The sequence below is a fragment of the Coregonus lavaretus genome, assembly GCF_964263955.1.
Source record: "Coregonus lavaretus genome assembly, chromosome: 16".
In the NCBI taxonomy this organism is placed as follows: Eukaryota; Metazoa; Chordata; class Actinopteri; order Salmoniformes; family Salmonidae; genus Coregonus; species Coregonus lavaretus.
In genome coordinates, this window is record NC_140003.1 from 13,961,342 (window position 1) to 13,985,013 (window position 23,672).

The 23,672-nt window shown below is 44.1% G+C and overlaps 1 protein-coding gene across 1 annotated transcript in view; it reads right to left on the reverse strand.

The window, feature by feature from the left end:
- Window positions 1-23,672, reverse strand: part of LOC311143403 (voltage-gated inwardly rectifying potassium channel KCNH7-like) — a gene marked incomplete at both ends in the record, with an annotated part of 121,961 nt that overhangs the window by 45,305 nt on the left and 52,984 nt on the right. The window contains 4 exon segments of the mRNA XM_084179230.1: window positions 2,705-2,904; window positions 3,038-3,437; window positions 21,486-21,911; window positions 23,276-23,490. Of these exon segments, the coding sequence (XP_084035356.1) occupies window positions 2,705-2,904; window positions 3,038-3,437; window positions 21,486-21,911; window positions 23,276-23,490 (1,241 nt within the window).

The window sequence follows — 23,672 nt, forward strand, 5'->3', positions numbered from 1 at the left end:
CGATGAAGCGGATGCTAAGCTAACGGACTGTTTCACTAGCACAGACTGGAATATGTTCCAGGATTCATCCAAAGGCATTGAGGAGTTTACCATATCAGTCACAGGCATAATTAATAAGTGCATCGACGATGTCTTCCCCACAGTGACCGTACGTACATATCCCATCCATAAGCCATGGATTACAGGCAACATCCGCACTGAGCTAAAGGCTAGAGCTGCCGCTTTCAAGGAGCGGGACACTAATCTGGACGCTTATAAGAAATCACGCTACACCCTCCGACAAACCATCAAACAGGCAAAGCGTCCATACAGGACTAAGATCGAATCCTACTACACCAGCTCTGACGCTCGTTGGATGTGGCAGGGCTTGCAAACTATCACAGAATACAAAGGGAAATCCAGCTGCGAGCTGCCCAGTGACGCAAGCCTACTAGACGAGCTAAATGTCTATGCTCACTATGCTCGCTTTTAGGCAAGCTACACTAAACCATGCATGAGAGCAACAGCTGTTCTGGACGATCACAGTAAGACCTTTTAAACAGGTTACCAGGATGTGTACTTGGAGCATGCGCTGACCAGTTGGCAAGTGTCTTCACTGACATTTTCAACCTCTCACTGACCCAGTCTGTAATACCTACATGTTTCAAGCACACCACCATAGTCCCATAGCAATCACATCTGTAGTCATGAAATGCTTTGAAAGGCTGGCCATGTTTCTCATCAACACCATCTTACCAGACACCCTGGACCCACTCCAATTCGAATACCCCCACAGATGACGCAACCTCTATTTCCCTCCACATTGCCCTTTCCCACCTGGACAAGAGGAACACCTATGTGAGAATGGTGTTCATTTAATACATCTCAGTGTTCAACACCATAGTTCCCTCCAAGCTCATCTCGGAGCAACAATGGCTCAGTAGCGAATTGGTTGGCCACACGAGCTCACAGACCGGGACCGCCGAGTGTTGAAGTGCGTAGCGCGTAAAAATCATCTGTCCTTGGTTACAACACTCACTACCGAGTTCCAAACTGCCTCTGGAAGCAACGTCAGCACAAGAACTGTTCGTCGGGATCTTCATGAAATGGGTTTCCATGGCCGAGCAGCTCACACAAGCTTAAGATCACCATGCGCAATGCCTAGTGTCGGCTGGAGTGTTGTAAAGCTCGCCGCCATTGAACTCTGGAGCAGTGGAAACGTGTTCTCTGGAGTGATGAATCACGCTTCACCATCTGGCAGTCCGACGGACAAATCTGGATTTGGCGGATGCCAGGAGAACGCAACCTGCCTCAATGCATAGTGCCAACTGTAAAGTTTGGTGGAGAAGGAATAATGGTCTCTGGCTTCTTTTCATGGTTCAGACTAGGCCCCTTAGTTCCAGTGAAGGGAAATCTTAACGCTACAGCATACAATGACATTCTAGACGATTCTGTGCTTCCAACTTTGTGGCAACAGTTTGGGGAAGGCCCTTTCCTGTTTCAGCATGACAATACCTCGTGCACAAAGCGAGGTCCATACAGAAATGGTTTGTTGAGATAGGTGTGGAAGAACTTGATTGGCCTGCACAGAGCCCTGACCTCAATCGAAATTGGAACGCCGACAGCGAACCAGGCCTAATTGCCCAACATCACTGCCCGACCTCACTGATGCTCTTGTGGCTGAATAGAAGCAAGTCCCCACAGCAATGTTCTAACATCTAGTGGAAAGCCTTCCCAGAAGAGTGGAGACTGGTATAGCAGCAAAGGGGGGACCAACTCCATATTAATGCACATGATTTTGGAATGAGATGTTCGACGAGCAGGTGTCCACATACTTTTGGTAATGTAGTGTAGTTAGTTAAATAGTTAACCAAATATTTACCCGGACTACCTGCATTGACCCTTTTTGCACAAACTTTTTTGACTCATCACATACGCTGCTGCTACTGTTTATTATCTGTCACTTTATTCCTAGTTACAGTATATGTACATATCTACCTCAGTTACCTCATACCCCTGCAAATCGACTCGGTACTGTTACCCCATGTATATAGCCACGTTATCGTTACTCATTGTGTATTTACTTTTCTATATTTTCTTACTCTGCTTTGTTGGGAAGGGCCTGTAAGCAAGCATTTCACTCCTCGTCTACACCTGTTGTTTACGAAGCATGTGACGAATAAAATTGCATTTGATTTTAAAAGGAAAAAACACTAATATATCCTTTAAGCAAGCTCATGCAGCCACATGCAAGCCAATCTGTGACATATGCCCTTAGCCTCAGCGCAAAGCACTCTTGTAATTAGAATCTGGCATGCATGTGGAAGCTCAGCGTTGGCACACAAAACACAGGAGATGGTATGGAAACTGAAACACTTCACTCAAAAACGGGTAGAAAAGTGATGATGATGATAATGATGATGATTATGGTTTATGGTGTCTACACATGATGGGCGATTATGAGATGTTTTGAGAGCCAAATATTATAATATGTTTTGAAAGAGAAACAAAAATGTCAAGCAATTAAGCTAACATGGAAATGGTTACAGTTCATACTTTCACATAATATGTACCTCCTGCTCTTACCAGCGTAGATGTTATTCCAATCGAAAAGCAGAAATCAAAAATAAAAAGTTTTTTTTTTAAGCATTTTGCATGAGGATCACATTGGCAAGAAAGAGGATTTAACTATGTTGGTATGCTGATTTGAAGTTCTGCTGTTTACCGTGTTCATGTCGATGCCGTTGGTGTAGGTCCAGGAGTGTTGGAAGTACTCCTCCAGCCGCTGCTTTAGCGGGTTGGGGATCTGATGGAAGCGGATGAACTCTCGAACCCGGAGCATCTGGGTGTGGTACCTTGCAGTGCCAGAGTACAGCCGCTGGATGATGGCTGAGACATTACCGAAGATGCTGGCATACATGAGGGCTGCACAACACAGACATATGTAAAGGCAGGGGTAAGTCACAATTATTTTGTGTTTTCTTAATAGGCATTGATTTGTACAATGAATCTCATAAATTTAAGGACAAAAGTTACACAATGAATAGTTCAGACTCACAGCCTATCAGCATGACACAGATGGAGAAGATCTTTTCTGAGTTGGTATTTGGGGAGACATTTCCAAAGCCCACGCTGGTTAGACTGCTGAACGTGAAGTAAAGTGCTGTGACATATTTGTCCTTGATGGAGGGCCCAGAGCTAGGGTCACTGTAGTTATACCTCTTGCCAATGGACACCCCCAGATTGTCGAGCCAACCAATCTTGTGCTCCAGGTAAGGCTTCTCCACATTGCCAATGGCGTACCATATGCAGGCTAGCCAGTGAGCAATAAGTGCAAAGATGCACATGAGTAGCATTAGCACAGCAGCTCCATACTCAGAGTAACGATCCAGTTTCCTGGCCACACGCACCAATCGCAGCAGTCGGGCTGTCTTCAACAGGCCAATCAGAGTGGTGGTCTAAAGAGACAAAACATACGGTGCATATTTAGCAAGCAGTCCAAGAGACATGATCAGACATTGTGAAACATGTTCCACCTTTTACCAAATAAATACTGAGTGTAACAAACATTAAGAACACCTGCTCTTTACATGACATAGACTGACCAGGTGAATCCAGGTGATAGCTAAGATCCCTTATTGATGTCACTTGTTAAATCCACTTAAATCAGTGTAGATGAAGGGGAGGAGACAGGGTAAGGAAGGATTTTTAAGCCTTGAGACAATTGAGACATGGATTGTGTATGTGTGCCATTCAGAGGGTGAATGGGGAAGACAACATGTTTGGTATGGTAGTAGGTGCCAGGCGCATCGGTTTGTGTCAAGAACTGCAATGCTGCTGGGTTTTTCACTCTCAACAGTATCCCGTGTGTATCAAGAATGGCCCACCACCCAATGACATCCAACCAACTTGATACAACTGTGGGAAGCATTGGAGTCAACATGGGCCAGCATCCCTGTTGAACGCTTTCGACACCTTGTAGAAGTGGGGTGCCACTCAATATTAGAAAGGTGTTCCTAGTGTTTGGTATACTCAATGTATATACAGTATTTTATTTATATGCAAAGTTTGCACTAATTTACAGTATATTGATATCACAAAGCTGCATTAAAATATACTTCAGTCCATACTATCAAGTCCGACAGATGTTTTACCAACAAAATTAGCTGACACCTCTGCTTTAAAAAAGGGTGGAAAAAGAGTCAAATGCACTATTTCAACAACAGTAATGAGCTTTCTCTGCACTCCTCTCAACAGTATAATTCAAAGACTCTTAATCTTACCGACTTTCAATGTAATGACTCTCTGGTCAAGGACAAATTAACACAGAGCTGTGAAACAAGCAGCTGGCAGATAAATCCTGCTTTATTGAAGTCCGGGTGGGAGGAAGGTAACACAATGAACGATACCTAGAGAGGTTGCTGCTCGCTCTCTCATCAGCATGGGCTCTAGCAACACTTATACAATCGTCCCCTTTAGGGAGATCATTTATTTACCTGGCAATTATAATATGACCCTGGAACATGAGGTTAGTACCTGCCATTCATTATTTTTAGAGGCTCTGTAATTGACAACACTGTGGTTCTAATGTACAGTGGGGTCCATAATTATTGGCACCCTTAAAGTGAAACTGATAGCATTTGAACTACATTGCAGATATGAAACAGACAATCATAATATCAGTCAAAAATGTCAAATTCCCAGTTTTCGCTACAAAACCAGCTGTATAAGAGGTTTTAAGAATAGGTTCTATTTGACTCAACATTCCATTACGTACACTAATGCATTGGTGGCAGAATAGATTAATGCAGTTCAATGCATGATTAATATAATTCACCAATACATTTCTTGGTAGTCCAAATAATATTGTTATCAGGTTGTAAATCAGGGCCCCGTGTAGCTCAGTTGGTAGAGCATGGTGCTTGCAACGCCAGGGTTGTGGGTTTGATTCCCACGGGGGGCCAGTATGAAAAAATGTATGCACTCACTAACTGTAAGTCGCTCTGGATAAGAGCATCTGCTAAATGACTCAAATGTAAATGTAAATCACAGCTGGCCTGGTACATTGTATGCTGCCTCCATTCGGGATGCACTATTTCAGTTTAAATGACTCAATATTTTGGACAAAAACAGACTAATGTAACTAACGCTGGGAATGTCAATACAATCAAACTAGCAAGCTCAATGATCACAAATCAGTTATAACGTGGCTAATAGGTTAGCGTATCAAGCTAAAAACACAGAGCCTAACGTTAGCTAGATAGCTAGCTAGCTGCTAGGAGGATGTCATGTCATTGGGGGAGCAGGTGATTGACTGACTTTTTCCCCTCATATTCGTGGCTATACACAGCTAGAGATGCAGGTGTCATTTGTTTAGCTAGTGTAGTGTCTAAACAGTTTATGACTTTGCTGATGTTTGCAAATGGTGTGTTAGAGGAAGTTGACTCAGCTTGGAAAGCATTACTATAGGGGCACCCTAAAACAGAGGAAGTCTGTTATGTGGCGTCCTGGGATTGGTTTATGGGGAAACCACCCATATCATGTTACAGATTATAAATACTATGGTTGGGACAAAGGACGGGGAGGAACAACATATTAGAGATTGGGTCAGTTGTTCTCCAGATGTCTGCAGAAATCTGTAAATTGACGCTGAAATCTTTGATGTAATAAAACTATTATAATCAAGGACAGTGTCAGCGGATTTCTTGTCATCACAGCATCTCAGCATCGTTATCTCGAATTTGGGACGTGTTGCGTCTTTTCTAAGCGTTACATTCATGGGCGCCGAGCTGACTCCCGCTCAAGAGGCATGCAGATACGGTGAGCTTTCTCACAAACTTTGGGCGCTGGTCAGTTCGTGTGCTTGTGTGTGTGTGTGCGTTGAAAGACTGCACTGTCAAAGGACTTATGTGTGCGCTTTGCTGTTATTTGCTGTGTGATGAGAATCCGTTCTAAATTTCTAAATTTGTTTGCGTTGAAAGCAACGCAAACAGGGGGGAGTGTCTATAGGAATTGATAACACTTGGCACAGGGATATTTGGCTTAAATAAAATTTTAATAGAATAGAATGAAGGAATAAGGCCAGGAACTAAGGAAAATGTATACTAATTAGGACGTCGTTGATCTATGGAAGCCCTCAAACGAGGCGATCATTAGGATGGGCCGAAAATCCTGAAAACTCACTAGGTTGATTTTTAAGGTCAGTTCCGGGGACTGGAATTTGTGGTAGATACATTCGGTTGCAAGTTACCCCTCGACTTATAGTTGACAAGGTATATGTTCGATGTAACCTCTCATTTGAATATCTGCAAACTTGAGGTAGCATAAATTTAGGAAGGAACTATGAGAAATAAGGAACGACGGTAGCATGCTTTAGAGGACCGTAGGAACGGATACATTCCTCTTGAATTGTGTGTGTGTGTGAAAGAGAGCCTGTGAGTGTGTGAGAAAAAAAAGGGGAGGTCTCTGCAGTGTGTCGACTAAGGCTATGACAACAGGGGTTTTAGTTTTTTGTAAGGAAATATAATCTTATGAGTCCCTGGTTCAAATCCAGGCTCTGTCGTAGCCGGTCGCGACCGGGAGACACATGGAGCGGCACACAATTGGCCCAGTGTCGTCCAGGGTAGGGGAGGGAATGGCCGGCAGGGATGTAGCTCAGTTGGTAGAGCATGGGGTTGTGGGTTCGATTCCCACGGGGGGTATGAAAAAAAAAATATATATTATGTATGCACTCACTAACTGTAAGTCGCTCTGGATAAGAGCGTCTGCTAAATGACTAAAATGTAAATGTAAATCTATAAAAAGAGAACGTTTAAAAACTGTTAAAAGACTAGGAGCCTACAGGGAGGATTTTAAGAGTGTATAGAGATGTTTTGTAATGGATAAGAAAATAACTATACATCTGCAGATTAGGATAAGTAAAGATAAGAAACTTCGAAGTAGGATTTGTGTTCTATGTTCTGTGTTGGTTTGTGAGTTCTGTTAAGTGTTACTGTTTGTCTGTGTTGGGGGAAATAACGGAGGGACAGCTGGTCTGTCTACTTTCTGTTGTTTAGCTTGGAGAGAGCTGCTTGGGAGCTCCTCTCACTCTGCAATCGCACTGGTGAATGAACTACGCATGTGTGGGATTTTATGAGTTTAGAGTTACGTAGAGCAAATATGCCACTCTCCTGCCTGCACTGAGCTGCTGGGAGACGCAGACTCAGAGCTGAAAGAGAAGGAGGGGGAGACTTACACACTAATAAAGTATTCTGTTTGTTAAATCGGCTGTTGCTTAACGATGAAACTATTTGATTGAGATCTATTGAATATATAAATGAGAGATATGTTGACGGATTAAAAATAAAAATAAAAATAAATAAATAAAATAAAATGTTATTGAGCTATTTATAATATTCCTGAGTTAAGCTGTTTGCTTATTTCTTAGCGCGAGTGTGAACATAGGTATTTCTAAAAGGGTATTGTATGGTTGAAATAACCCAGTGAGTGCATAAAATACTAAATTCTTGTCTGTTCCTTTGTTCTCCTGTGATATGAGAGACGAGAAGGAGGAGACAGAGAGAGAGAGGAGGTGCTGACGAGTGCATCACGCGACAGTGTGTGCTGCAACGGATCCAGTCCAATCAAGGCTAGTACTGTTCTGTTCACAAAACTTACCTTCCCATGTTGTGACAATTTGACAGGGACTTGGCAACAGACTGATCAATTGATGTAATTAAGAATTGCATATTGGAGTTTTTTGTGCATGAGTTGGTTTGATTAGAGTTGTGTTGGAAATCCAGCACTGAGATTATTCTGTAAAATTAAGGTGATTGGGTGCTTATTAAGCAATTGGTTTGTGAGTGCTGTAGTGTTGCTGGATTACAGGTCTTTCTTTTTTGTATTGCTCTGAAGTTGACTACTTTCATTTAATTTTCCTGATCGGATGTGGTAAGATTGCCACTAATCAATAATTTGGTAAAATAAAATAAAATAAAAATAAATAAATACATTAATAAATTAATAAAAATAAATAGATATATTGATAAATTAGTTGATTAATTGATTAGTTAATTGATTAATTAATTAATTAATTTGGGGGGGGGAAGGAGGGAAACATAAGCTACATAGTCTAAAGTATTTTTGGTTTACAAATTATGTCATGAACCCTGCATCCTGAGTCGGTTCCTGCCTGTGTTGCCATTTTTCTGCTTGGAATCTCCAGTTTCCTGAGGGTTCGTGAACGCTCCCGGCCTGGTTGCCGGGCGATGTTGCTAGGCGGGAGATCTCCCGATTAACCTCACCTGCATCTCATCAGCGGTCTGCACACCTGGTCCTGATCATCACCCTTCTTAAGCCCTGACCTGACATCCATTCCCTGCCGGATCGTTAGCCATGAACAGTATGTTTGTCAGTGTATCAGCCTTGGAGTTTCTAGCGTTAGTTTTGTTGTTTTGCACCTTGTTGGCTTGCCGTGTACTTACCTCCGTTTTGTTTCTATCTGCAGTCAATCTCCCGGAACCTTCACCCAACCCCTGCCTGGTTGTCGGCGGCTGCCGAGCCATTCTTGGATCTACCACTGCACCTCCACCAACTCATCTCCGCCGTCCGCTCTGTCCCCTGGATTATTCTACATCGTTTTTGGAATCTGTTAAATAAATACTCACCTTCGTTTCAACTCACCTTGTCCTGGTCTGCTTCTGGGTTCTGGCTTAGTAAACCGTGACAGAACGATCCGGCCAGAAATGAACCCAGCGGACCTGGACTCTGTTCGCCATGCCATTACCCATCAGGAGAAGATATTGGGACAACATAGCACGGCGCTACAGGAGATAGCTTTGTCCGTTCGGAACTTTTCTACCAGTCTGACGAAGATCCAGGCTCAGCTCAGTTTGCCGGTGGAGAATCCACACCCATCTCGCCTGCCGCTTCTGGAGCTGTGCCCTTCCGTGAGCCCAAGGTTCCGACGCCTGATAAATATGAGGGGGAGTTGGGAAGATGCCGTTCTTTCCTTATGCAGTGTGGATTAGTGTTCGATCTACAGCCCCACTCTTATGCCACAGACAAGGCTAGGATAGCCTTTGTCATTGAGTTGCTGCGTGGTCGAGCTCTGGAGTGGGCTTCAGCCGTTTGGGAACAACAGGACACCTGCATGGCCTCATACCAGGAGTTCACGGCCGAGATGAGGAAACTATTTGACCATCCGGTCCGAGGTATGGACGCAGCTAGGCGCCTGTTTTCGCTTCGCCAAGGAACTCGCAGCGTTGCCGACTTCGTGATCGAGTTCAGGACTTTGGCTGTGGAGAGTGGGTGGAATGAGGAGTCTCTGCAAGCGGCCTTTTACCAGGGGCTGTCGGAGCAGCTCAAGGATGAGTTGATCTCCTATCCGGAGCCTAGTGACCTGGACAGCTTGGTAGCCTTGTCTATTCGGGTGGATAACCGAGTTCGAGAGAGAAGGAGGGAGAAGCAATGGGGCCCGTCCACTTGTTCCCGGCGGTCGTCAAACTGCTCGGCTCACTAAAGTTGGGAGGACTTTTAGCGAGCCAGTTTCAACCTCTCAGTACCTCTTTCAGACCCTGTTTCCCGGCTACCCTCATGAACAGGAATCAGAGTCTAGCGATTAACGCTTTCGTCGATTCAGGTGCCGATGGAAGCTTTATTGATGCCGAAGTGGTGGAACAGCTGGGGCTTTCCAAGGAGCGATTACCGGAAGCCATTGAAGCCACTCTGAACGGCAGTAGTCTGGCACGTATCACGATGAGGACTGAACCGGTTAAGATGCTGTTGTCAGGGAATCATTCAGAGGTGATCTCATTCTTCATTCTCCCTTCTTCCCATGTTCCTCTGGTCCTTGGATACCCCTGGCTGAAAGAACACAATCCCACGTTCGATTGGGTGACTGGCAAGGTAACTAGTTGGAGCCTTGAGTGTCATGCTAACTGCCTCAAGACTGCCTGTTCCCATTCTGTTCCCAGTCAGGTGATTGAGGCTAGACCCCCAGATTTGTCCCTGGTTCCCGAGACATATCACGATTTGGGGGAAGTGTTCAGTAAGCAGAGGGCTCTGTCACTCCCTCCCCACCGACCATATGACTGTGCCATAAACCTTTTCCCTGGAGCTGTCTATCCCAAGGGACGGTTATACAGCATCTCCCGACCTGAACGTGAGGCTTTGGAGACCTACATCAAGGAGTCCCTAGCGGCTGGTCTCATTCGTCCCTCATCATCACCCCTGGGGGCAGGATTCTTCTTTGTGGGTAAGAAGGATGGCTCTCTTCGACCGTGTATTGATTATCGGGGGTTGAATGATATCACGGTCAAGAACAAGTATCCCCTGCCCTTGATGAGCTCTGCCTTCGACTCCTTACAGGGTGCTACTGTGTTCACCAAGCTAGACCTACGCAATGCGTATCACCTGGTCCGGATCAGAGAGGGGGACGAGTGGTTGACGGGTTTCAATACACCGATGGGTCACTTCGAGTATCAGGTGATGCCGTTTGGACTGACCAATGCTCCAGCAGTGTTCCAGAGTATGGTGAATGACGTCCTGAGAGATATGATCGGTCTCTTTGTGTTTGTTTACCTGGATGACATTCTTATCTTCTCGAAGGAACCTTCCAGCCACGTCCAGCATGTCAGGCAGGTTCTGCAGCGATTGTTGGAGAATCGCCTGTTCATGAAGGCCGAGAAGTGCGAATTTCACGCCCACACTACATCCTTCCTCGGGTACATCATCTCCAGGGGAGAGATCAGGATGGACCAGGAGAAGGTTAGGGCGGTTCTGGAATGGGCCCAGCCCGGCACGAGATTGCAGCTCCAGAGGTTTCTGGGGTTTGCGAATTTCTATCGCAGATTCATCCGGGATTACAGCCGTGTGGCCGCTCCTTTAACTGCCCTGACTTCCAGTACCAGGACCTTCAGTTGGAACCCTGTGGCGGACCGAGCGTTCCTGGATTTGAAGAGGCGATTCACCAACGCACCGATTCTCTCTCAACCTGACACGGCCCGTCAGTTCGTCGTGGAAGTGGATGCGTCTGATGTGGGGGTTGGCGCCATCCTGTCCCAGCGATGCTCCACTGACGGGAAACTCCATCCCTGCGCCTACTACTCTCGTCGTCTTTCGTCTGCGGAGAGGAACTACGATGTGGGTAACCGGGAGCTTCTCGCGGTGAAGCTTGCCTTGGAGGAGTGGCGCCACTGGTTGGAGGGGGCGGAGCAACCGTTTATTGTCTGGACCGACCACAAGAATCTTACTTACGTGCAATCGGCTAGACGTCTCAACTCCCGTCAGGCCAGGTGGGCTTTGTTTTTCGGACGCTTTAATTTTTCCCTGACGTTCCGACCTGGGTCTAAGAACGGCAAGGCGGACGCCTTGTCCCGGATGTTCTCCAAGACGGAGGAGAGTGGGGCCAAGACCGAGACGATTCTTCCCCGGAACTGTGTCGTGGGAGCAGTTATGTGGAGGATTGAGGAGGAGGTTATGGCGGCCCTTCGGACGCAGCCCGGTCCCGGTAACGGTCCACCCGGTCGTTTGTTTGTGCCTGAGTCGGTTCGTTCTGCTGTCCTCCAATGGTCCCACGCCAGCAAGATGGCTTGTCACCCTGGCGTGGCCCGGACGATGGCGTTACTTCGCAGACGATTTTGGTGGCCGGCCATGGGAGAAGATACTCGGAGGTTTGTTGCTGCCTGTCCAGTGTGTGCGCAGAATAAGAGTGCCAACCGGCCCAGCTCTGGACTACTTCACCCCCTCCCTATTCCCCGGCGACCATGGTCGCATCTGGCCCTGACTTTGTCACTGGGTTGCCCTCTTCTTCTGACTATCGTGGACAGATTCAGCAAGTTCGCCCACTTTGTGCCCATTTCCAAGCTTCCCTCGGCCTCTGAGACGTCCGAGATCCTGGTTAGGGAGGTTTTCAGGGTCCACGGGTTGCCCAGTGACATAGTTTCCGACCGTGGCCCTCAGTTTACCTCTGCTGTCTGGAAGTCTTTCTGTTTGGCCATTGGAGCTACAGTCAGTCTCACATCTGGTTTTCACCCCCAATCTAATGGTCAGGCGGAGAGAGCCAACCAGAAGATGGAATCCACGCTACGCTGCCTTGTCTCCTCCAACCCCACCTCCTGGGTCTCTCAGTTGCCTTGGGTTGAGTATGCCCACAATACTCTCCCTACATCTGCCACTGGGATGTCTCCCTTCCAGTGCCTGTATGGCTACCAACCTCCCTTGTTTCCTTCTCAGGAGAAGGATCTCTCAGTGCCCTCTGTTCTCCACCGGACCTGGCATCGGGCCAGAAAGGCCCTCCTTAGAGTTTCTGACCGGTATCAGCTCCGGGCGAATCGTCGCCGGACTCCCGCCCCCACCTATACCATCGGAGATAGGGTCTGGTTGGCCACACGGGATCTTCCTCTGCGGACTGAGTCTAAGAAACTGTCACAGAAGTTCATTGGTCCGTTTGTGGTGGAGAAGGTGATCAATCCTGTGGCGGTTCGACTCAAGTTACCTAGAACGCTCAGAGTCCATCCCACCTTTCATGTCTCCTGCCTCAAGCCTGTTCTCCTCAGTCCTCTGTTACCCCCTCCGCCTCCTCCTCCTTCAACTCACCTTGTCCTGGTCTGCTTCTGGGTTCTGGCTTAGTAAACCGTGACAAATTAATTGGCTTAAAATAATAATAATGATAAAATAATTCACAATAAGGGAATATAGAAGAGTTGTTACAATGGGGAAAAAGGACATCAACTATGAAAGTAATTACTCCTGTTGATGTAGTAGAAAGTAGTAATCCTCTAGTTAATGGTATTGCAAGGTTATCTGGAAAATGGAATAAACGTTGGCCTGATATTGAACAACCATGGCCAGTGGAAGGGACTCTTAACCCAGACGTCATCAACATAATGAAAGTGCTTGTATAATAGAGAGAGGAAAAGCAGAAACGACCATAAAGATGAATCCAAAACTCCAAAAGTAAGAAGAAAACAAGATGTCTGGAAACTAAGGGTGGAGTGAGGTTCAGGAGGATGGAACTTGAAGAAGATGATGATGATGATGATCAGAGTGATTCAGAAGAGATCATGGGTGGATATGACCCTGTGATCAGATGGAGGTTGGCCAGAGAGGAAAGGAGGGGTGATGGAAGTTGGAAGAAGGATACAAGAGATTCGATCTATGATGAAAGTGAAGATGGAGACAGCGATGAAGATTTGGAGATTAAAGGTGCTTCATGTTCAAGAGGATTTTATTCTACAATGATTAGCACAGAAGAAATAGAAAGAGATATAGATCATATAGCCCATCAAGTGGATCTGTACAGGAAAAAGGAACACAACCAGAAAGAACAGGACCAAGAAACTCTCAGAAAACTCAATCAAATACAACTGGTGGAGAATAAGAAGGAGAAGAAACAAGCTTTGGTTATGAAGAATCAGTGTGCACCAAATCAACAATCACTGCTACAGCTTCAACCGAACCAGGTAAAATGCAAGTGTACCAGCCACCAATAGCGGTACCAGTTGTTTCATATCCATAGACAGTTTCTGGACAGACACAGAATTGGAGAGGAAGAGGACGAGAAGGCTTAGGAAGAGGAAGAGGAGGAAGATTTAAGCCATACTTCCAGCAATCTTCAGAAGTGTGTTATAATTGTGGACAAGTTGGTGACTTTGCTGTGAGTGTAATGGGCAAGGAGGAAACACCAGAGGGAATTTCAGAGGAAGATACAGTGGCAAGTCGAGATCATCTGGAGGACAGGTGAACCCTTATAGGGGCCAGGAGCAAGGATTCTAGGGGTGCTAAGAAGATCCGAAAGGGGGGTGTCAGCTGGTAGCATCAGGACCGGAAAAAGATCCAACAATTGAGGTGAAAATAAACAACCGACAATTGGAAGTGATGGCGGATAGCGGAGCTGCTTTTATCTGTGTTCAGCTTGAAGATGTTACACATCTCCCTATGTCCAATCAACTAATTAGGACAGGGATTTGAGGGAGTGAAACAGCTGATTCCTCTTACGGAACCAATTGAGCTCTGCTATAAAAATCTGAAAATTACAATACCCATACTGGTATCAGAACATACACCTATTGCATTGTTGGGAAGAGATGCATTGTGTAAGTTGAATTGAACAATAAAATGTACACCAGACGGCTGTCTGGTAGAAGTGCCAAAGGAAAAGGTTTACCAATTGTTGATGATGACAGAGATGGATTCTTCTTCAGTATTCTGGATTGGAAATCTCAGTGAAGATTTTTTGAAGCAGGCTAAGATATGGGAGAAATTCATTGGGAAAAATATGCCAGATGCGAGGCTTCGGGAATATCCATTTCATTGTACGCTCAAGTATTTCAAGAATGCTGCCCGATCGAACTCAGAGGAATGGTTGAGTCATCAACCAAAGAAAGTTCAACTCAGCTCATGTTGCATAATTTTAGGACCACAAGGAGCAGCTATGAAGATAAACATAGACGATTATCTGGATAAAGAATTTGAGATTGAGAAGAGTGTGCCACATGTGACCTTGTTGGTTTCTGAAGGCTATGAGCAGAAGCAAATAGGAGAAATGATGACAGAAGCAGAGAAAGCTGTTTTTGTACTGATGAAAGAGAATTTGGGGGATTTGGTGGAGTGAAGATCAGCGATTTCTCAAAATAATGATTTTGGCTCAAGGACAAGGAGAGCCATAAGCTGTAAGGATGACACATTAATCTATTTGCAGTGTGAAGATGGATTCAGACCCTATGAAAGAGGAGACGTTGCAACAAGTTCAAGAATGTTTGTGGTCTCAAAATAGTACCAATTGAGGTGAAAGTTGAACTTCGACCAGGAGCCAGACCTCCTTGGAAGAATCAGTATCCAGTGACAGATGAAGCAATCCAAGGGATTGAACCATAAATTGAAGGACTTTCGAAAGCAGATGTTTTGAAGACAATAAAAAATCCTCAGAGTAACAATCCTTTATTGTCTTTGGAGAAACCATGAGGGGTTGATAGTAGCACCTCTAGACCTATTAGGTCTGATGATTCAGGAAGCACATGGGTTAGCTAATGTTGCAAGGGGGGAGGTTAGGAGAAAGATCACAAAGGAGTATGGTTTTTGGGAACCATATTTGCTTGAACAGGTTGACTATGTCATAGGCAGGTGCACAATCTGTCTGAAAAATAATGTTCGCAGGGGTGTGACTGTTATTCTTGGTTACATTCCTACACCAAGAGGTGCATAGGATGTCCAACTAAGCTAAAATATGCTCAATCAGTTGCCAAGTTCTTGTGTAAAGAAGTCATAAGCAGGTGGGGACTACCCGATCGAATATCCTCAGATAGTGGGAAGGAATTTGTGGATAAATCAGTGAAATGGTTTTTGAATTTTTTTTGGAAAAGTCAGACTAAAAAGTTACGAAAACAAGGGTTGAAGTAACTCTAGGAAAGTCAGCTCAGCTTCCATGTTAGTGCACGAGGGAGAACAGTGGTGAAGGGAAATTTAGAGTTCAGTGGGAAGATAGAAATGTATTTACACTCCATAAAGAGTTGTTCATATTTCATATACATTTATTTACACTCCATAGAAAAATGTGTTTACTCTCCATAAATGTAGGTTTATTGCTAAAGTTACTCAATAAGAGAAATTGTTATTCGTCATAATCCTATTCTTTTTGTTTTCGAGACTTAATTAGTCTCGAAGGGGGGAAATATGTAGTGTCTAAACAGTTTATGACTTTGCTGATGTTTACAAATGGTGGAAGTTGACTCAGCTTGCAGAAGCATCTGGAAAGCATTACTATAAGGGCACCCTAAAACAGAGGAAGTCTGTTATGTGGTGTCCTGGGATTGGTTTATGGGGAAACCACCCATATCATGTTACAGATTATAAATACTATGGTTGGGACAAAGGACGGGGAGGAACAACATACTAGAGATTGGGTCAGTTGTTCTCCAGATGTCTGCAGAAATCTGTAAATTGACGCTGTAATCTTTGATGTAATAAAACTATTATAATCAAGGACAGTGTCAGCGGATTTCTTGTCATCACAGCATCTCAGCATCGTTATCTAGACACTACACTAGAAAGAATTTGAACGACTGTTATCCAGTTAGCATATCTCTTGCGTTCGCAAATTCACTCTGGTTATCTACTCCGACTTCAGAGTACTCTCGTCTGAGTGTGCCAGAGTGCAGAATAACTGATGAATTTATGAACACGCAACACCCGCTGAATATGACCGGTGTAAGTAAACGTAGGCAAAAAAAGTAATAGTTAGTCACGGACGCTCTAGATCAGGACTGCCCAACCCTGTTCCTGGAAAGCTAACATTTACATTACATTTACGTCATTTAGCAGACGCTCTTATCCAGAGCGACTTACAAATTGGTGCATTCACCCTATAGCCAGTGGGATAACCACTTTACAATATGTTTAAAAAAAAAAAAAATTAGGGGGGGGGGGGGGGGGGCGGGGGGGTAGAAGGATTACTTTATCCTATCCCAGGTATTCCTTAAAGAGGTGGGGTTTCAAATGTCTCCGGAAGGTGGGGAGTGACTCCGCTGTCCTGGCGTCGTGAGGGAGCTTGTTCCACCATTGGGGTGCCAGAGCAGCGAACAGTTTTGACTGGGCTGAGCGGGAACTATGCTTCCGCAGAGGAAGGGGAGCCAGCAGACGTCCTGTAGGTTTTTGCTCCAACCCTAATCTAGCACACCTGATTCTAATAATTAGCAGGTTGATAAGATGAATCAGGTTAGTAACACCTGGTGTTGGAGTGAAAACCTACAGGAGGGTAGCTCTCCAGGAATAGGGTTGGGCAACCCTGCTCTAGATAACATGTAAACAGCCTAACCAGCTCTGCTAGGGTGAGTAAAATGGACAGAGTGAGGTGTTCTCTCATTTGTATCTGGAAGTATCTAGCTAGCAAGCTAGCCAACTTTAGCCAGTTAGCTTGGGTGCTTGCTTGGGACAAGCAAAAGGACGAGTAGGCTACAGCTGCAGAAGGCAGAGTAGGCTACAATTCCCCATTGTTTATCAGTGCAATTTTGACGGCCAACTAGCTGAAAAAGTTTGAGAGGGTTTATCTAATGTTCCTTCGTTAGATTTTACCTCATCTTGCTCTGGCTAGCATTAGTTGTTGATCTTGTTGTTGTTGATACGCATAACTGAGGGAGAGAGAGCCTACATTTTCATGGTTGTTTGATCAATAGTACTGTAAAGTTCCCAAATGTAAGAGGACTCCCGTGGTATTTACTGTACATATTTTCAAAAATCCATTCAGGTGTATTTTGTGGCTTTTGGCTAATGCATTCTAATGATCTAAAGTTGCGCTGTTGCAACAGTCCAGTTCAAAGGAATGATGGCAGGCCAGTGTGGCATATGGCTTGTTTTCATAAAGGCCTACTGTAGCTCTGATTGGCTATGGCGCACTGGTCTGCGTAGACTCCAGTCCTGGACGAGACAGATGTTTTTATTATGTTTTATTTACTGAAGTGTCTATTGATTGTCCAAATGCACGGCCGCTTTCCCACTCTATATTGCTATAGAATATTCACAAGTGCTTTAGTATATGTAATTCCCAAACATTCTAAGAATTTATGAAAAATGTGAAAATGACCATACAGTGAGGGAAAAAAGTATTTGATCCCCTGCTGATTTTGTATGTTTGCCCACTGACAAAGAAATGATCAGTCTATAATTTTAATGGTAGGTTTATTTGAACAGTGAGAGACAGAATAACAACAAAAAAATCCTGAAAAAAGCATGTAAAAAATGTTATAAATTGATTTGCATTTTAATGAGGGAAATAAGTATTTGACCCCCTCTCAATCAGAAAGATTTCTGGCTCCCAGGTGTCTTTTATACAGATAACGAGCTGAGATTAGGAGCACACTCTTAAAGGGAGTGCTCCTAATCTCAGCTTGTTACCTGTATAAAAGACACCTGTCCACAGAAGCAATCAATCAAACAGATTCCAAACTCTCCACCATGGCCAAGACCAAAGAGCTCTCCAAGGATGTCAGGGAGAAGATTGTAGACCTACACAAGGCTGGAATGGGCTACAAGACCATCGCCAAGCAGCTTGGTGAGAAGGTGACAACAGTTGGTGCGATTATTCGCAAATGGAAGAAACAAAAAAAACACAAAATAACTGTCAATCTCCCTCGGCCTGGGGCTCCATGCAAGTTCTCACCTTGTGGAGTTGCAATGATCCTGAGAACAGTGAGGAATCAGCCCAGAACCACGCAGGAGGATCTTGTCAATGATCTCAAGGCAGCTGGGACTATCAACAATTGGTAACACACTACGCCGTGAAGGACTGAAATCCTGCAGCGCCCACTCAAGAAAGCACATATACAGGGCCGTCTGAAGTTTGCCAATGAACATCTGAATGATTCAGAGGAGAACTGGGTGAAAGTGTTGTGGTCAGATGAGACCAAAATCAAGCTCTTTGGCATCAACTCAACTCGCCGTGTTTGGAGGAGGAGGAATGCTGCCTATGACCCCAAGAACACCATCCCCACCGTCAAACATGGAGGTGGAAACATTATGCTTTGGGGGTGTTTTTCTGCTAAGGGGACAGGACAACTTCACCGCATCAAAGGGACGATGGACGGGGCCATGTACCGTCAAATCTTGGGTGAGAACCTCCTTCCCTCAGCCAGGGCATTGAAAATGGGTCGTGGATGGGTATTCCAACATGACAATGAACCAAAACACACGGCCAAGGTAACAAAGGAGTGGCTCAAGAAGAAGCACATTAAGGTCCTGGAGTGGCCTAGCCAGTCTCCAGACCCTAATCCCATAGAAAATCTGTGGAGGGAGCTGAAAGTTTGAGTTGCCAAACGTCAGCCTCGAAACCTTAATGACTTGGAGAAGATCTGCAAAGAGGAGTGGAACAAAATCCCTCCTGAGATGTGTGCAAACCTGGTGGCCAACTACAAGAAACGTCTGACCTCCGTGATTGCCAACAAGGGTTTTGCCACCAAGTACTACGTCATGTTTTTCAGAGGGGTCAAATACTTATTTCCCTCATTAAAATGCAAATCAATTTGTAACATTTTTGACATGCGTTTTTCTGGATTTTTTTGTTGTTATTCTGTCTCTCACTGTTCAAATAAACCTACCATTAAAATTATAGACTGATCATGCCTTTGTCAGTGGGCAAACATACAAAATCAGCAGGGGATCAAATACTTTTTTTGGGATTTGATTTACGCTTGGGGTTATTGTCTTGCTGGAAGATCCACTTGCAGCCAAGTGTCAGCCTCCTGGCAGAGGCAACCAAGTTTTTGGCGAAAATATCTTGGTACTTGGTAAAGTTCATGATGCCATTGACCTTAAAGGATAAGTTTGCTTTTTTACAACCAAATCGAAATGTTTTATGTAAATGGCATGTTATAGAATCGTCCAGACACTTTTTTCTAAATTTCACTTGTTTTTGATAAACTTACCCCAACCAGCGATTCACTTCCTCATCCTCATTGTGCAGTACGGGGGCTCTGAAAAAAATCATGAACAAATGCTCCAAAAACACCCAAATACCTCCTTTTAGAAACAGGTCTTTAGATGTACCCATGAAATTGTATCATTCCAAACTTTATCCGCAACGTTATATTCCATTTTGTGCTACTCAAGCTGTTTCCACTTTCCAGCTGTTCCAATCTCTATGTAGCCTGCTGCTAGAATGGACGGAGAGGTATCGCTCAAGTCACAACAAAATGGTATATAACATTGCGGATAAAGTTAGGAATGACACAATTTCATGTGTATACCATCTAAAGACCTGCATCACTTAAATGAAGTATTTGGGTGTTTTTGGAGCCTTTGTAAAATAAAAAATAAGAGCCCCAGTACATGATGCACAACGAAGATGAGGAAGTGATTCGCTGGTTGGGGTAAGTTTCTCAAAAACAAGTGAAATTGAGAAAAAAGTGTCTGGACCTTTCTATAACATGCCATTTACATCAAAAATTTAGATTTAGTTGTAAAAAAGCAAAATTCTCCTTTGATTGGAACCAGTGCTTTGGTTAGAGACCATGTAAATAGAGCTCTTTGGCCACGCACAACAGTGGTGGGTTTGGCGTTGAAAAACAGAACCATATGCAGAAAAGTACCTCATACCTACTTGTTAAACAAAATGTCCTTCTTTGAGCAAATGTTAGAATACAATATAGCTCATCTTTATCAAGAGTGCCAATAATTATGGACCACACTGTATGTGTGGATGAGCCGTTGGTGTGTGGCTGTGGGAATGTATGTTTGTTGAGATTTCAGAGTTGAAGCTGCGGTGAGGCTGCAGGGCAATTATGTGAAACAGATCAAATTGAAAACATTGAATGAGCAGCTTTGAGTCTGGACATTCTTTGATGCTTTCTGTAGCAGTTCTCTGCTGAGGAACATACTGTACATGTACAGTCTTTATATCACTGTGCGCATGTACATATCCCTGCCTGGCCCCATTTAGCTGTTTGATCTAGCTCCACATAGCTAGGGCTTATAATAGCATTACAGGTCCTTTACCAATAGAAAATAGCCTCCTCAATAAAAGTATCTCCCAAGCTGCCCATTTTAATGAACTCTTCCAGGGATGCAAGAGAGGCAAAACACACAACTTTCTTTCAAGCTATTCCCGTTGAGCAAAAGCTTGTTACTAAGTACCAGTACAAAAATATGTAAATAATATTAATAAAAAATGAATGACTAATTAAGATAAAAGGCAAACAATGGTCGCTGTATTATTCTTTTTTTTTGCAGAGCTTACAACCACATTTTCCTACACAATAATAAATATAGAAATTAACACTTGCAGGTTGTGACAAAATAGCTCCCTACACCTGGTTGCGGTTGGTCAATAAAGTAAACTGTAATAAATGGTCACCAATTACCCTTAAATAGGATGTAGCTCTACTAAATATCCTGTTTCATAGGCATGGTGCAATGTCCATTTCATCTAAAACGTACATGAAACATCTATAAATAAAAGTGAGACAAACTTTGGTGGCATAGATAGAAGCCAGTGGGGGTAAATTTAACATTGAACGGTTTTGGATTGAATGCAGTGGTTTTTATTTTGGTTTGTTGTCAATATTCAGTCTGACTCAGCAGCAGTAGAGTAGGTGATTATGCTTTATAAGCACGAGCTGTCTCTCTCTCATGTTCTGGTGTGCCAACAAAGCATTATAAAGCTGAAGTGGCTCCAGACCCTGAAGGGATATTCCATCATAAACAAACAAGCCACCCTGCCTCCCAATGGGTCTTTCACATCTGCATGTAAGCTGTGCACACAGCGCTGCTGACTGTCCCCTCATTTAAATGCATCATTGATTGCCATTTGTAAGCCATTAATCCACGTAAATGGATTTTGAAATGATGGCCATTCAGACAAAAAAAAAATGCAACATGCAATTTAATACAGTAATCCTTTCAGCGACGAGACAGAAAAATGCAGGCCATAAGACTGAGCTTAGTAAATGGGAAAAGAATGGGAGCACTGCTAAAGTGATATGCAATAAAACTCCCAGAGCGAGAAACACAGGGAAAGACATGCATTAGGAATGACTTACTTCGTCTGATCCTGAACCGAAGATAAGCAGGTCAAAGGGGATCGCAGCCACCATGTCTATCAGGAACCAGCCTTTGAAATATTGAATGGCGATCTTCCCTGGCTGGCTGACCACTTCCTCGTTCAGATTCACATAGGTGGTCCGGAAGTTGATAACAATGTCAACGATGAACATGATGTCCACCATGAAATCCACCACGTTCAGGGGATTGCAGGAGTATCCACACTCGCGCCTCATTTGCTCCTCGCGGTCATTGAGTAGGAAAGCAGCAGAGTAGGGTGTGAGAATGGCTGTATAGATGACCAGCAGCAGGATGAGCCAGTCCCACATAGCTTTGAAGGGACTGTAGTGGAGGATGGTGAATCTGTCCATGCGTGGAGTCTGGAGCTTGTATTCTGGAAGGACATCAGCTCCCAGTGACAGTACCTGTAGTAGCATAGAGAGAAGAGGGGACAGCAACCACTAAGAGCACTAATTAACTAGGTTTCTGACAGAAATTATGTTTTATTCTGTAGATATGAGTGTCAAACTTTTGTCTGAATGGCAAAATATTCATCTATCTGACAGCTTTACCCGAGTCTGCTTTTAACTCACTTATCTCAGTAGCTGGATATTGCCGGAGCAGTCCAGGTAAAGTTCCTTGCTATGATTCAGCTAATCTGAGAGTAAGTGCTCCACAGTCCTCTCCTCTCATTTGACAGACATGACCGATTACCCCTGTCTTGGGATGTGAATAATGTGACTTCCAATATAGATGTGTTCCACAGGATCACTGCCTTACCGTCTCACATTCTAGTAGTAAGTTGTAGTAAATTCATCCATTGATTTTTTGGGGGTAGATCATTTTGAAAATGCGATTTGATATGATATGATAGTATTGAAGGAGGATAATCAGATAACGTATCCTAGCTGTACATCTTTTGAAAAGACTACCGTGTGCTCTTTTTTAGACATTTGTAGTGCTCGATTCATAACAATGGTATAGATACAACAGACGGTGTCCAATGTTCAACAGCTTCTTTATCATCTCTGTAAGCTTTTCTCCATGGTTGGACTCTATAGCTTATTATGTCCATTCAAGCAACGTTGTAATCTAACAGCCAGTGAGTACGTGGCTTTCCTCTCCTCTGGATCTTAATGAGCTCTGACAGGCTTCAAAGAAAGACCTATCCGCTGGTAAATAGTGCAGGAGAAATGATGAGGACAGAGGGCTTTGTTTTATGTTGCCTCAGCACATCCACAAGGATTCTTATGGATTCTTCAATGCATCCCGACAGGTACTGATGTGAAAAACCCATTGAATGGCCAATTCAAGGTACAGCAACACAGAAATAGGGAGTTCAGTAGGATGATGGCTGTATTTATGAGTGAGAATGGCTTGTCCCTTCTATAGATTGTCATTGTCAGGAGTGCTCTGTTTTCACCTGTCAAAGACGGTTTGAGTTTACTGGAAAGCTTGGTCTTCTGTCCTACAGACTGTGCTGAGGTTTGACACTGACATTAATGAGAGGACAGTCACTGTACAGCGGTTAGTTGTCCTAGGCACAAGCAGGAGTCTCACAGGAATGTCTAACATTCATTGATGAGATTGTTTCTCCAATTCATTGAGGATGCACAAGCAGCCATTAGTGCAAAATTTTTTATCATATGTGTTAGGCATTCGTTAGGTACATTCCTTATTTTGTGCATAGTGTAACATGAAAGTTGTATAAAAAAATTAATGTTATTATTCCAACAAATGTTACAACAGTCAAATGTGCTTTCCAGACAAATGGAGTCAACTGTCTCACCTGTGTGACTTTTTCAGTGACGTTGTGCGTTCTGTCCTTGACCTTGGGTGCTATGATAGTGTTTTCTGACGATGGGGGAGATTGTGCCTTATTGTCATTATTCCGCTCTGCGAAGTTGAGCGCAATCAGCGGGATCTTGTTGATGGTGCTGTACTTGTTGATGTTGGATTCCGAGGTGGAGCCCAGCAAACTGGACTTGAGATGATTGAACGGACCTGGAACGTAAAGAAAACCCAAAGGAATTGACTATAGAGAGAGAGGTGGTAATACAGTATAGCACAGCTCTAGTTAAGAGCATGCAGTAGTACTTGGACAGAGGTAAAAGCTGTAGCAGTGAGCCAAACCATCACATAATTGATGATAAAGCAAAATGGCTTTCTTTCATGCAGGTGTTGGG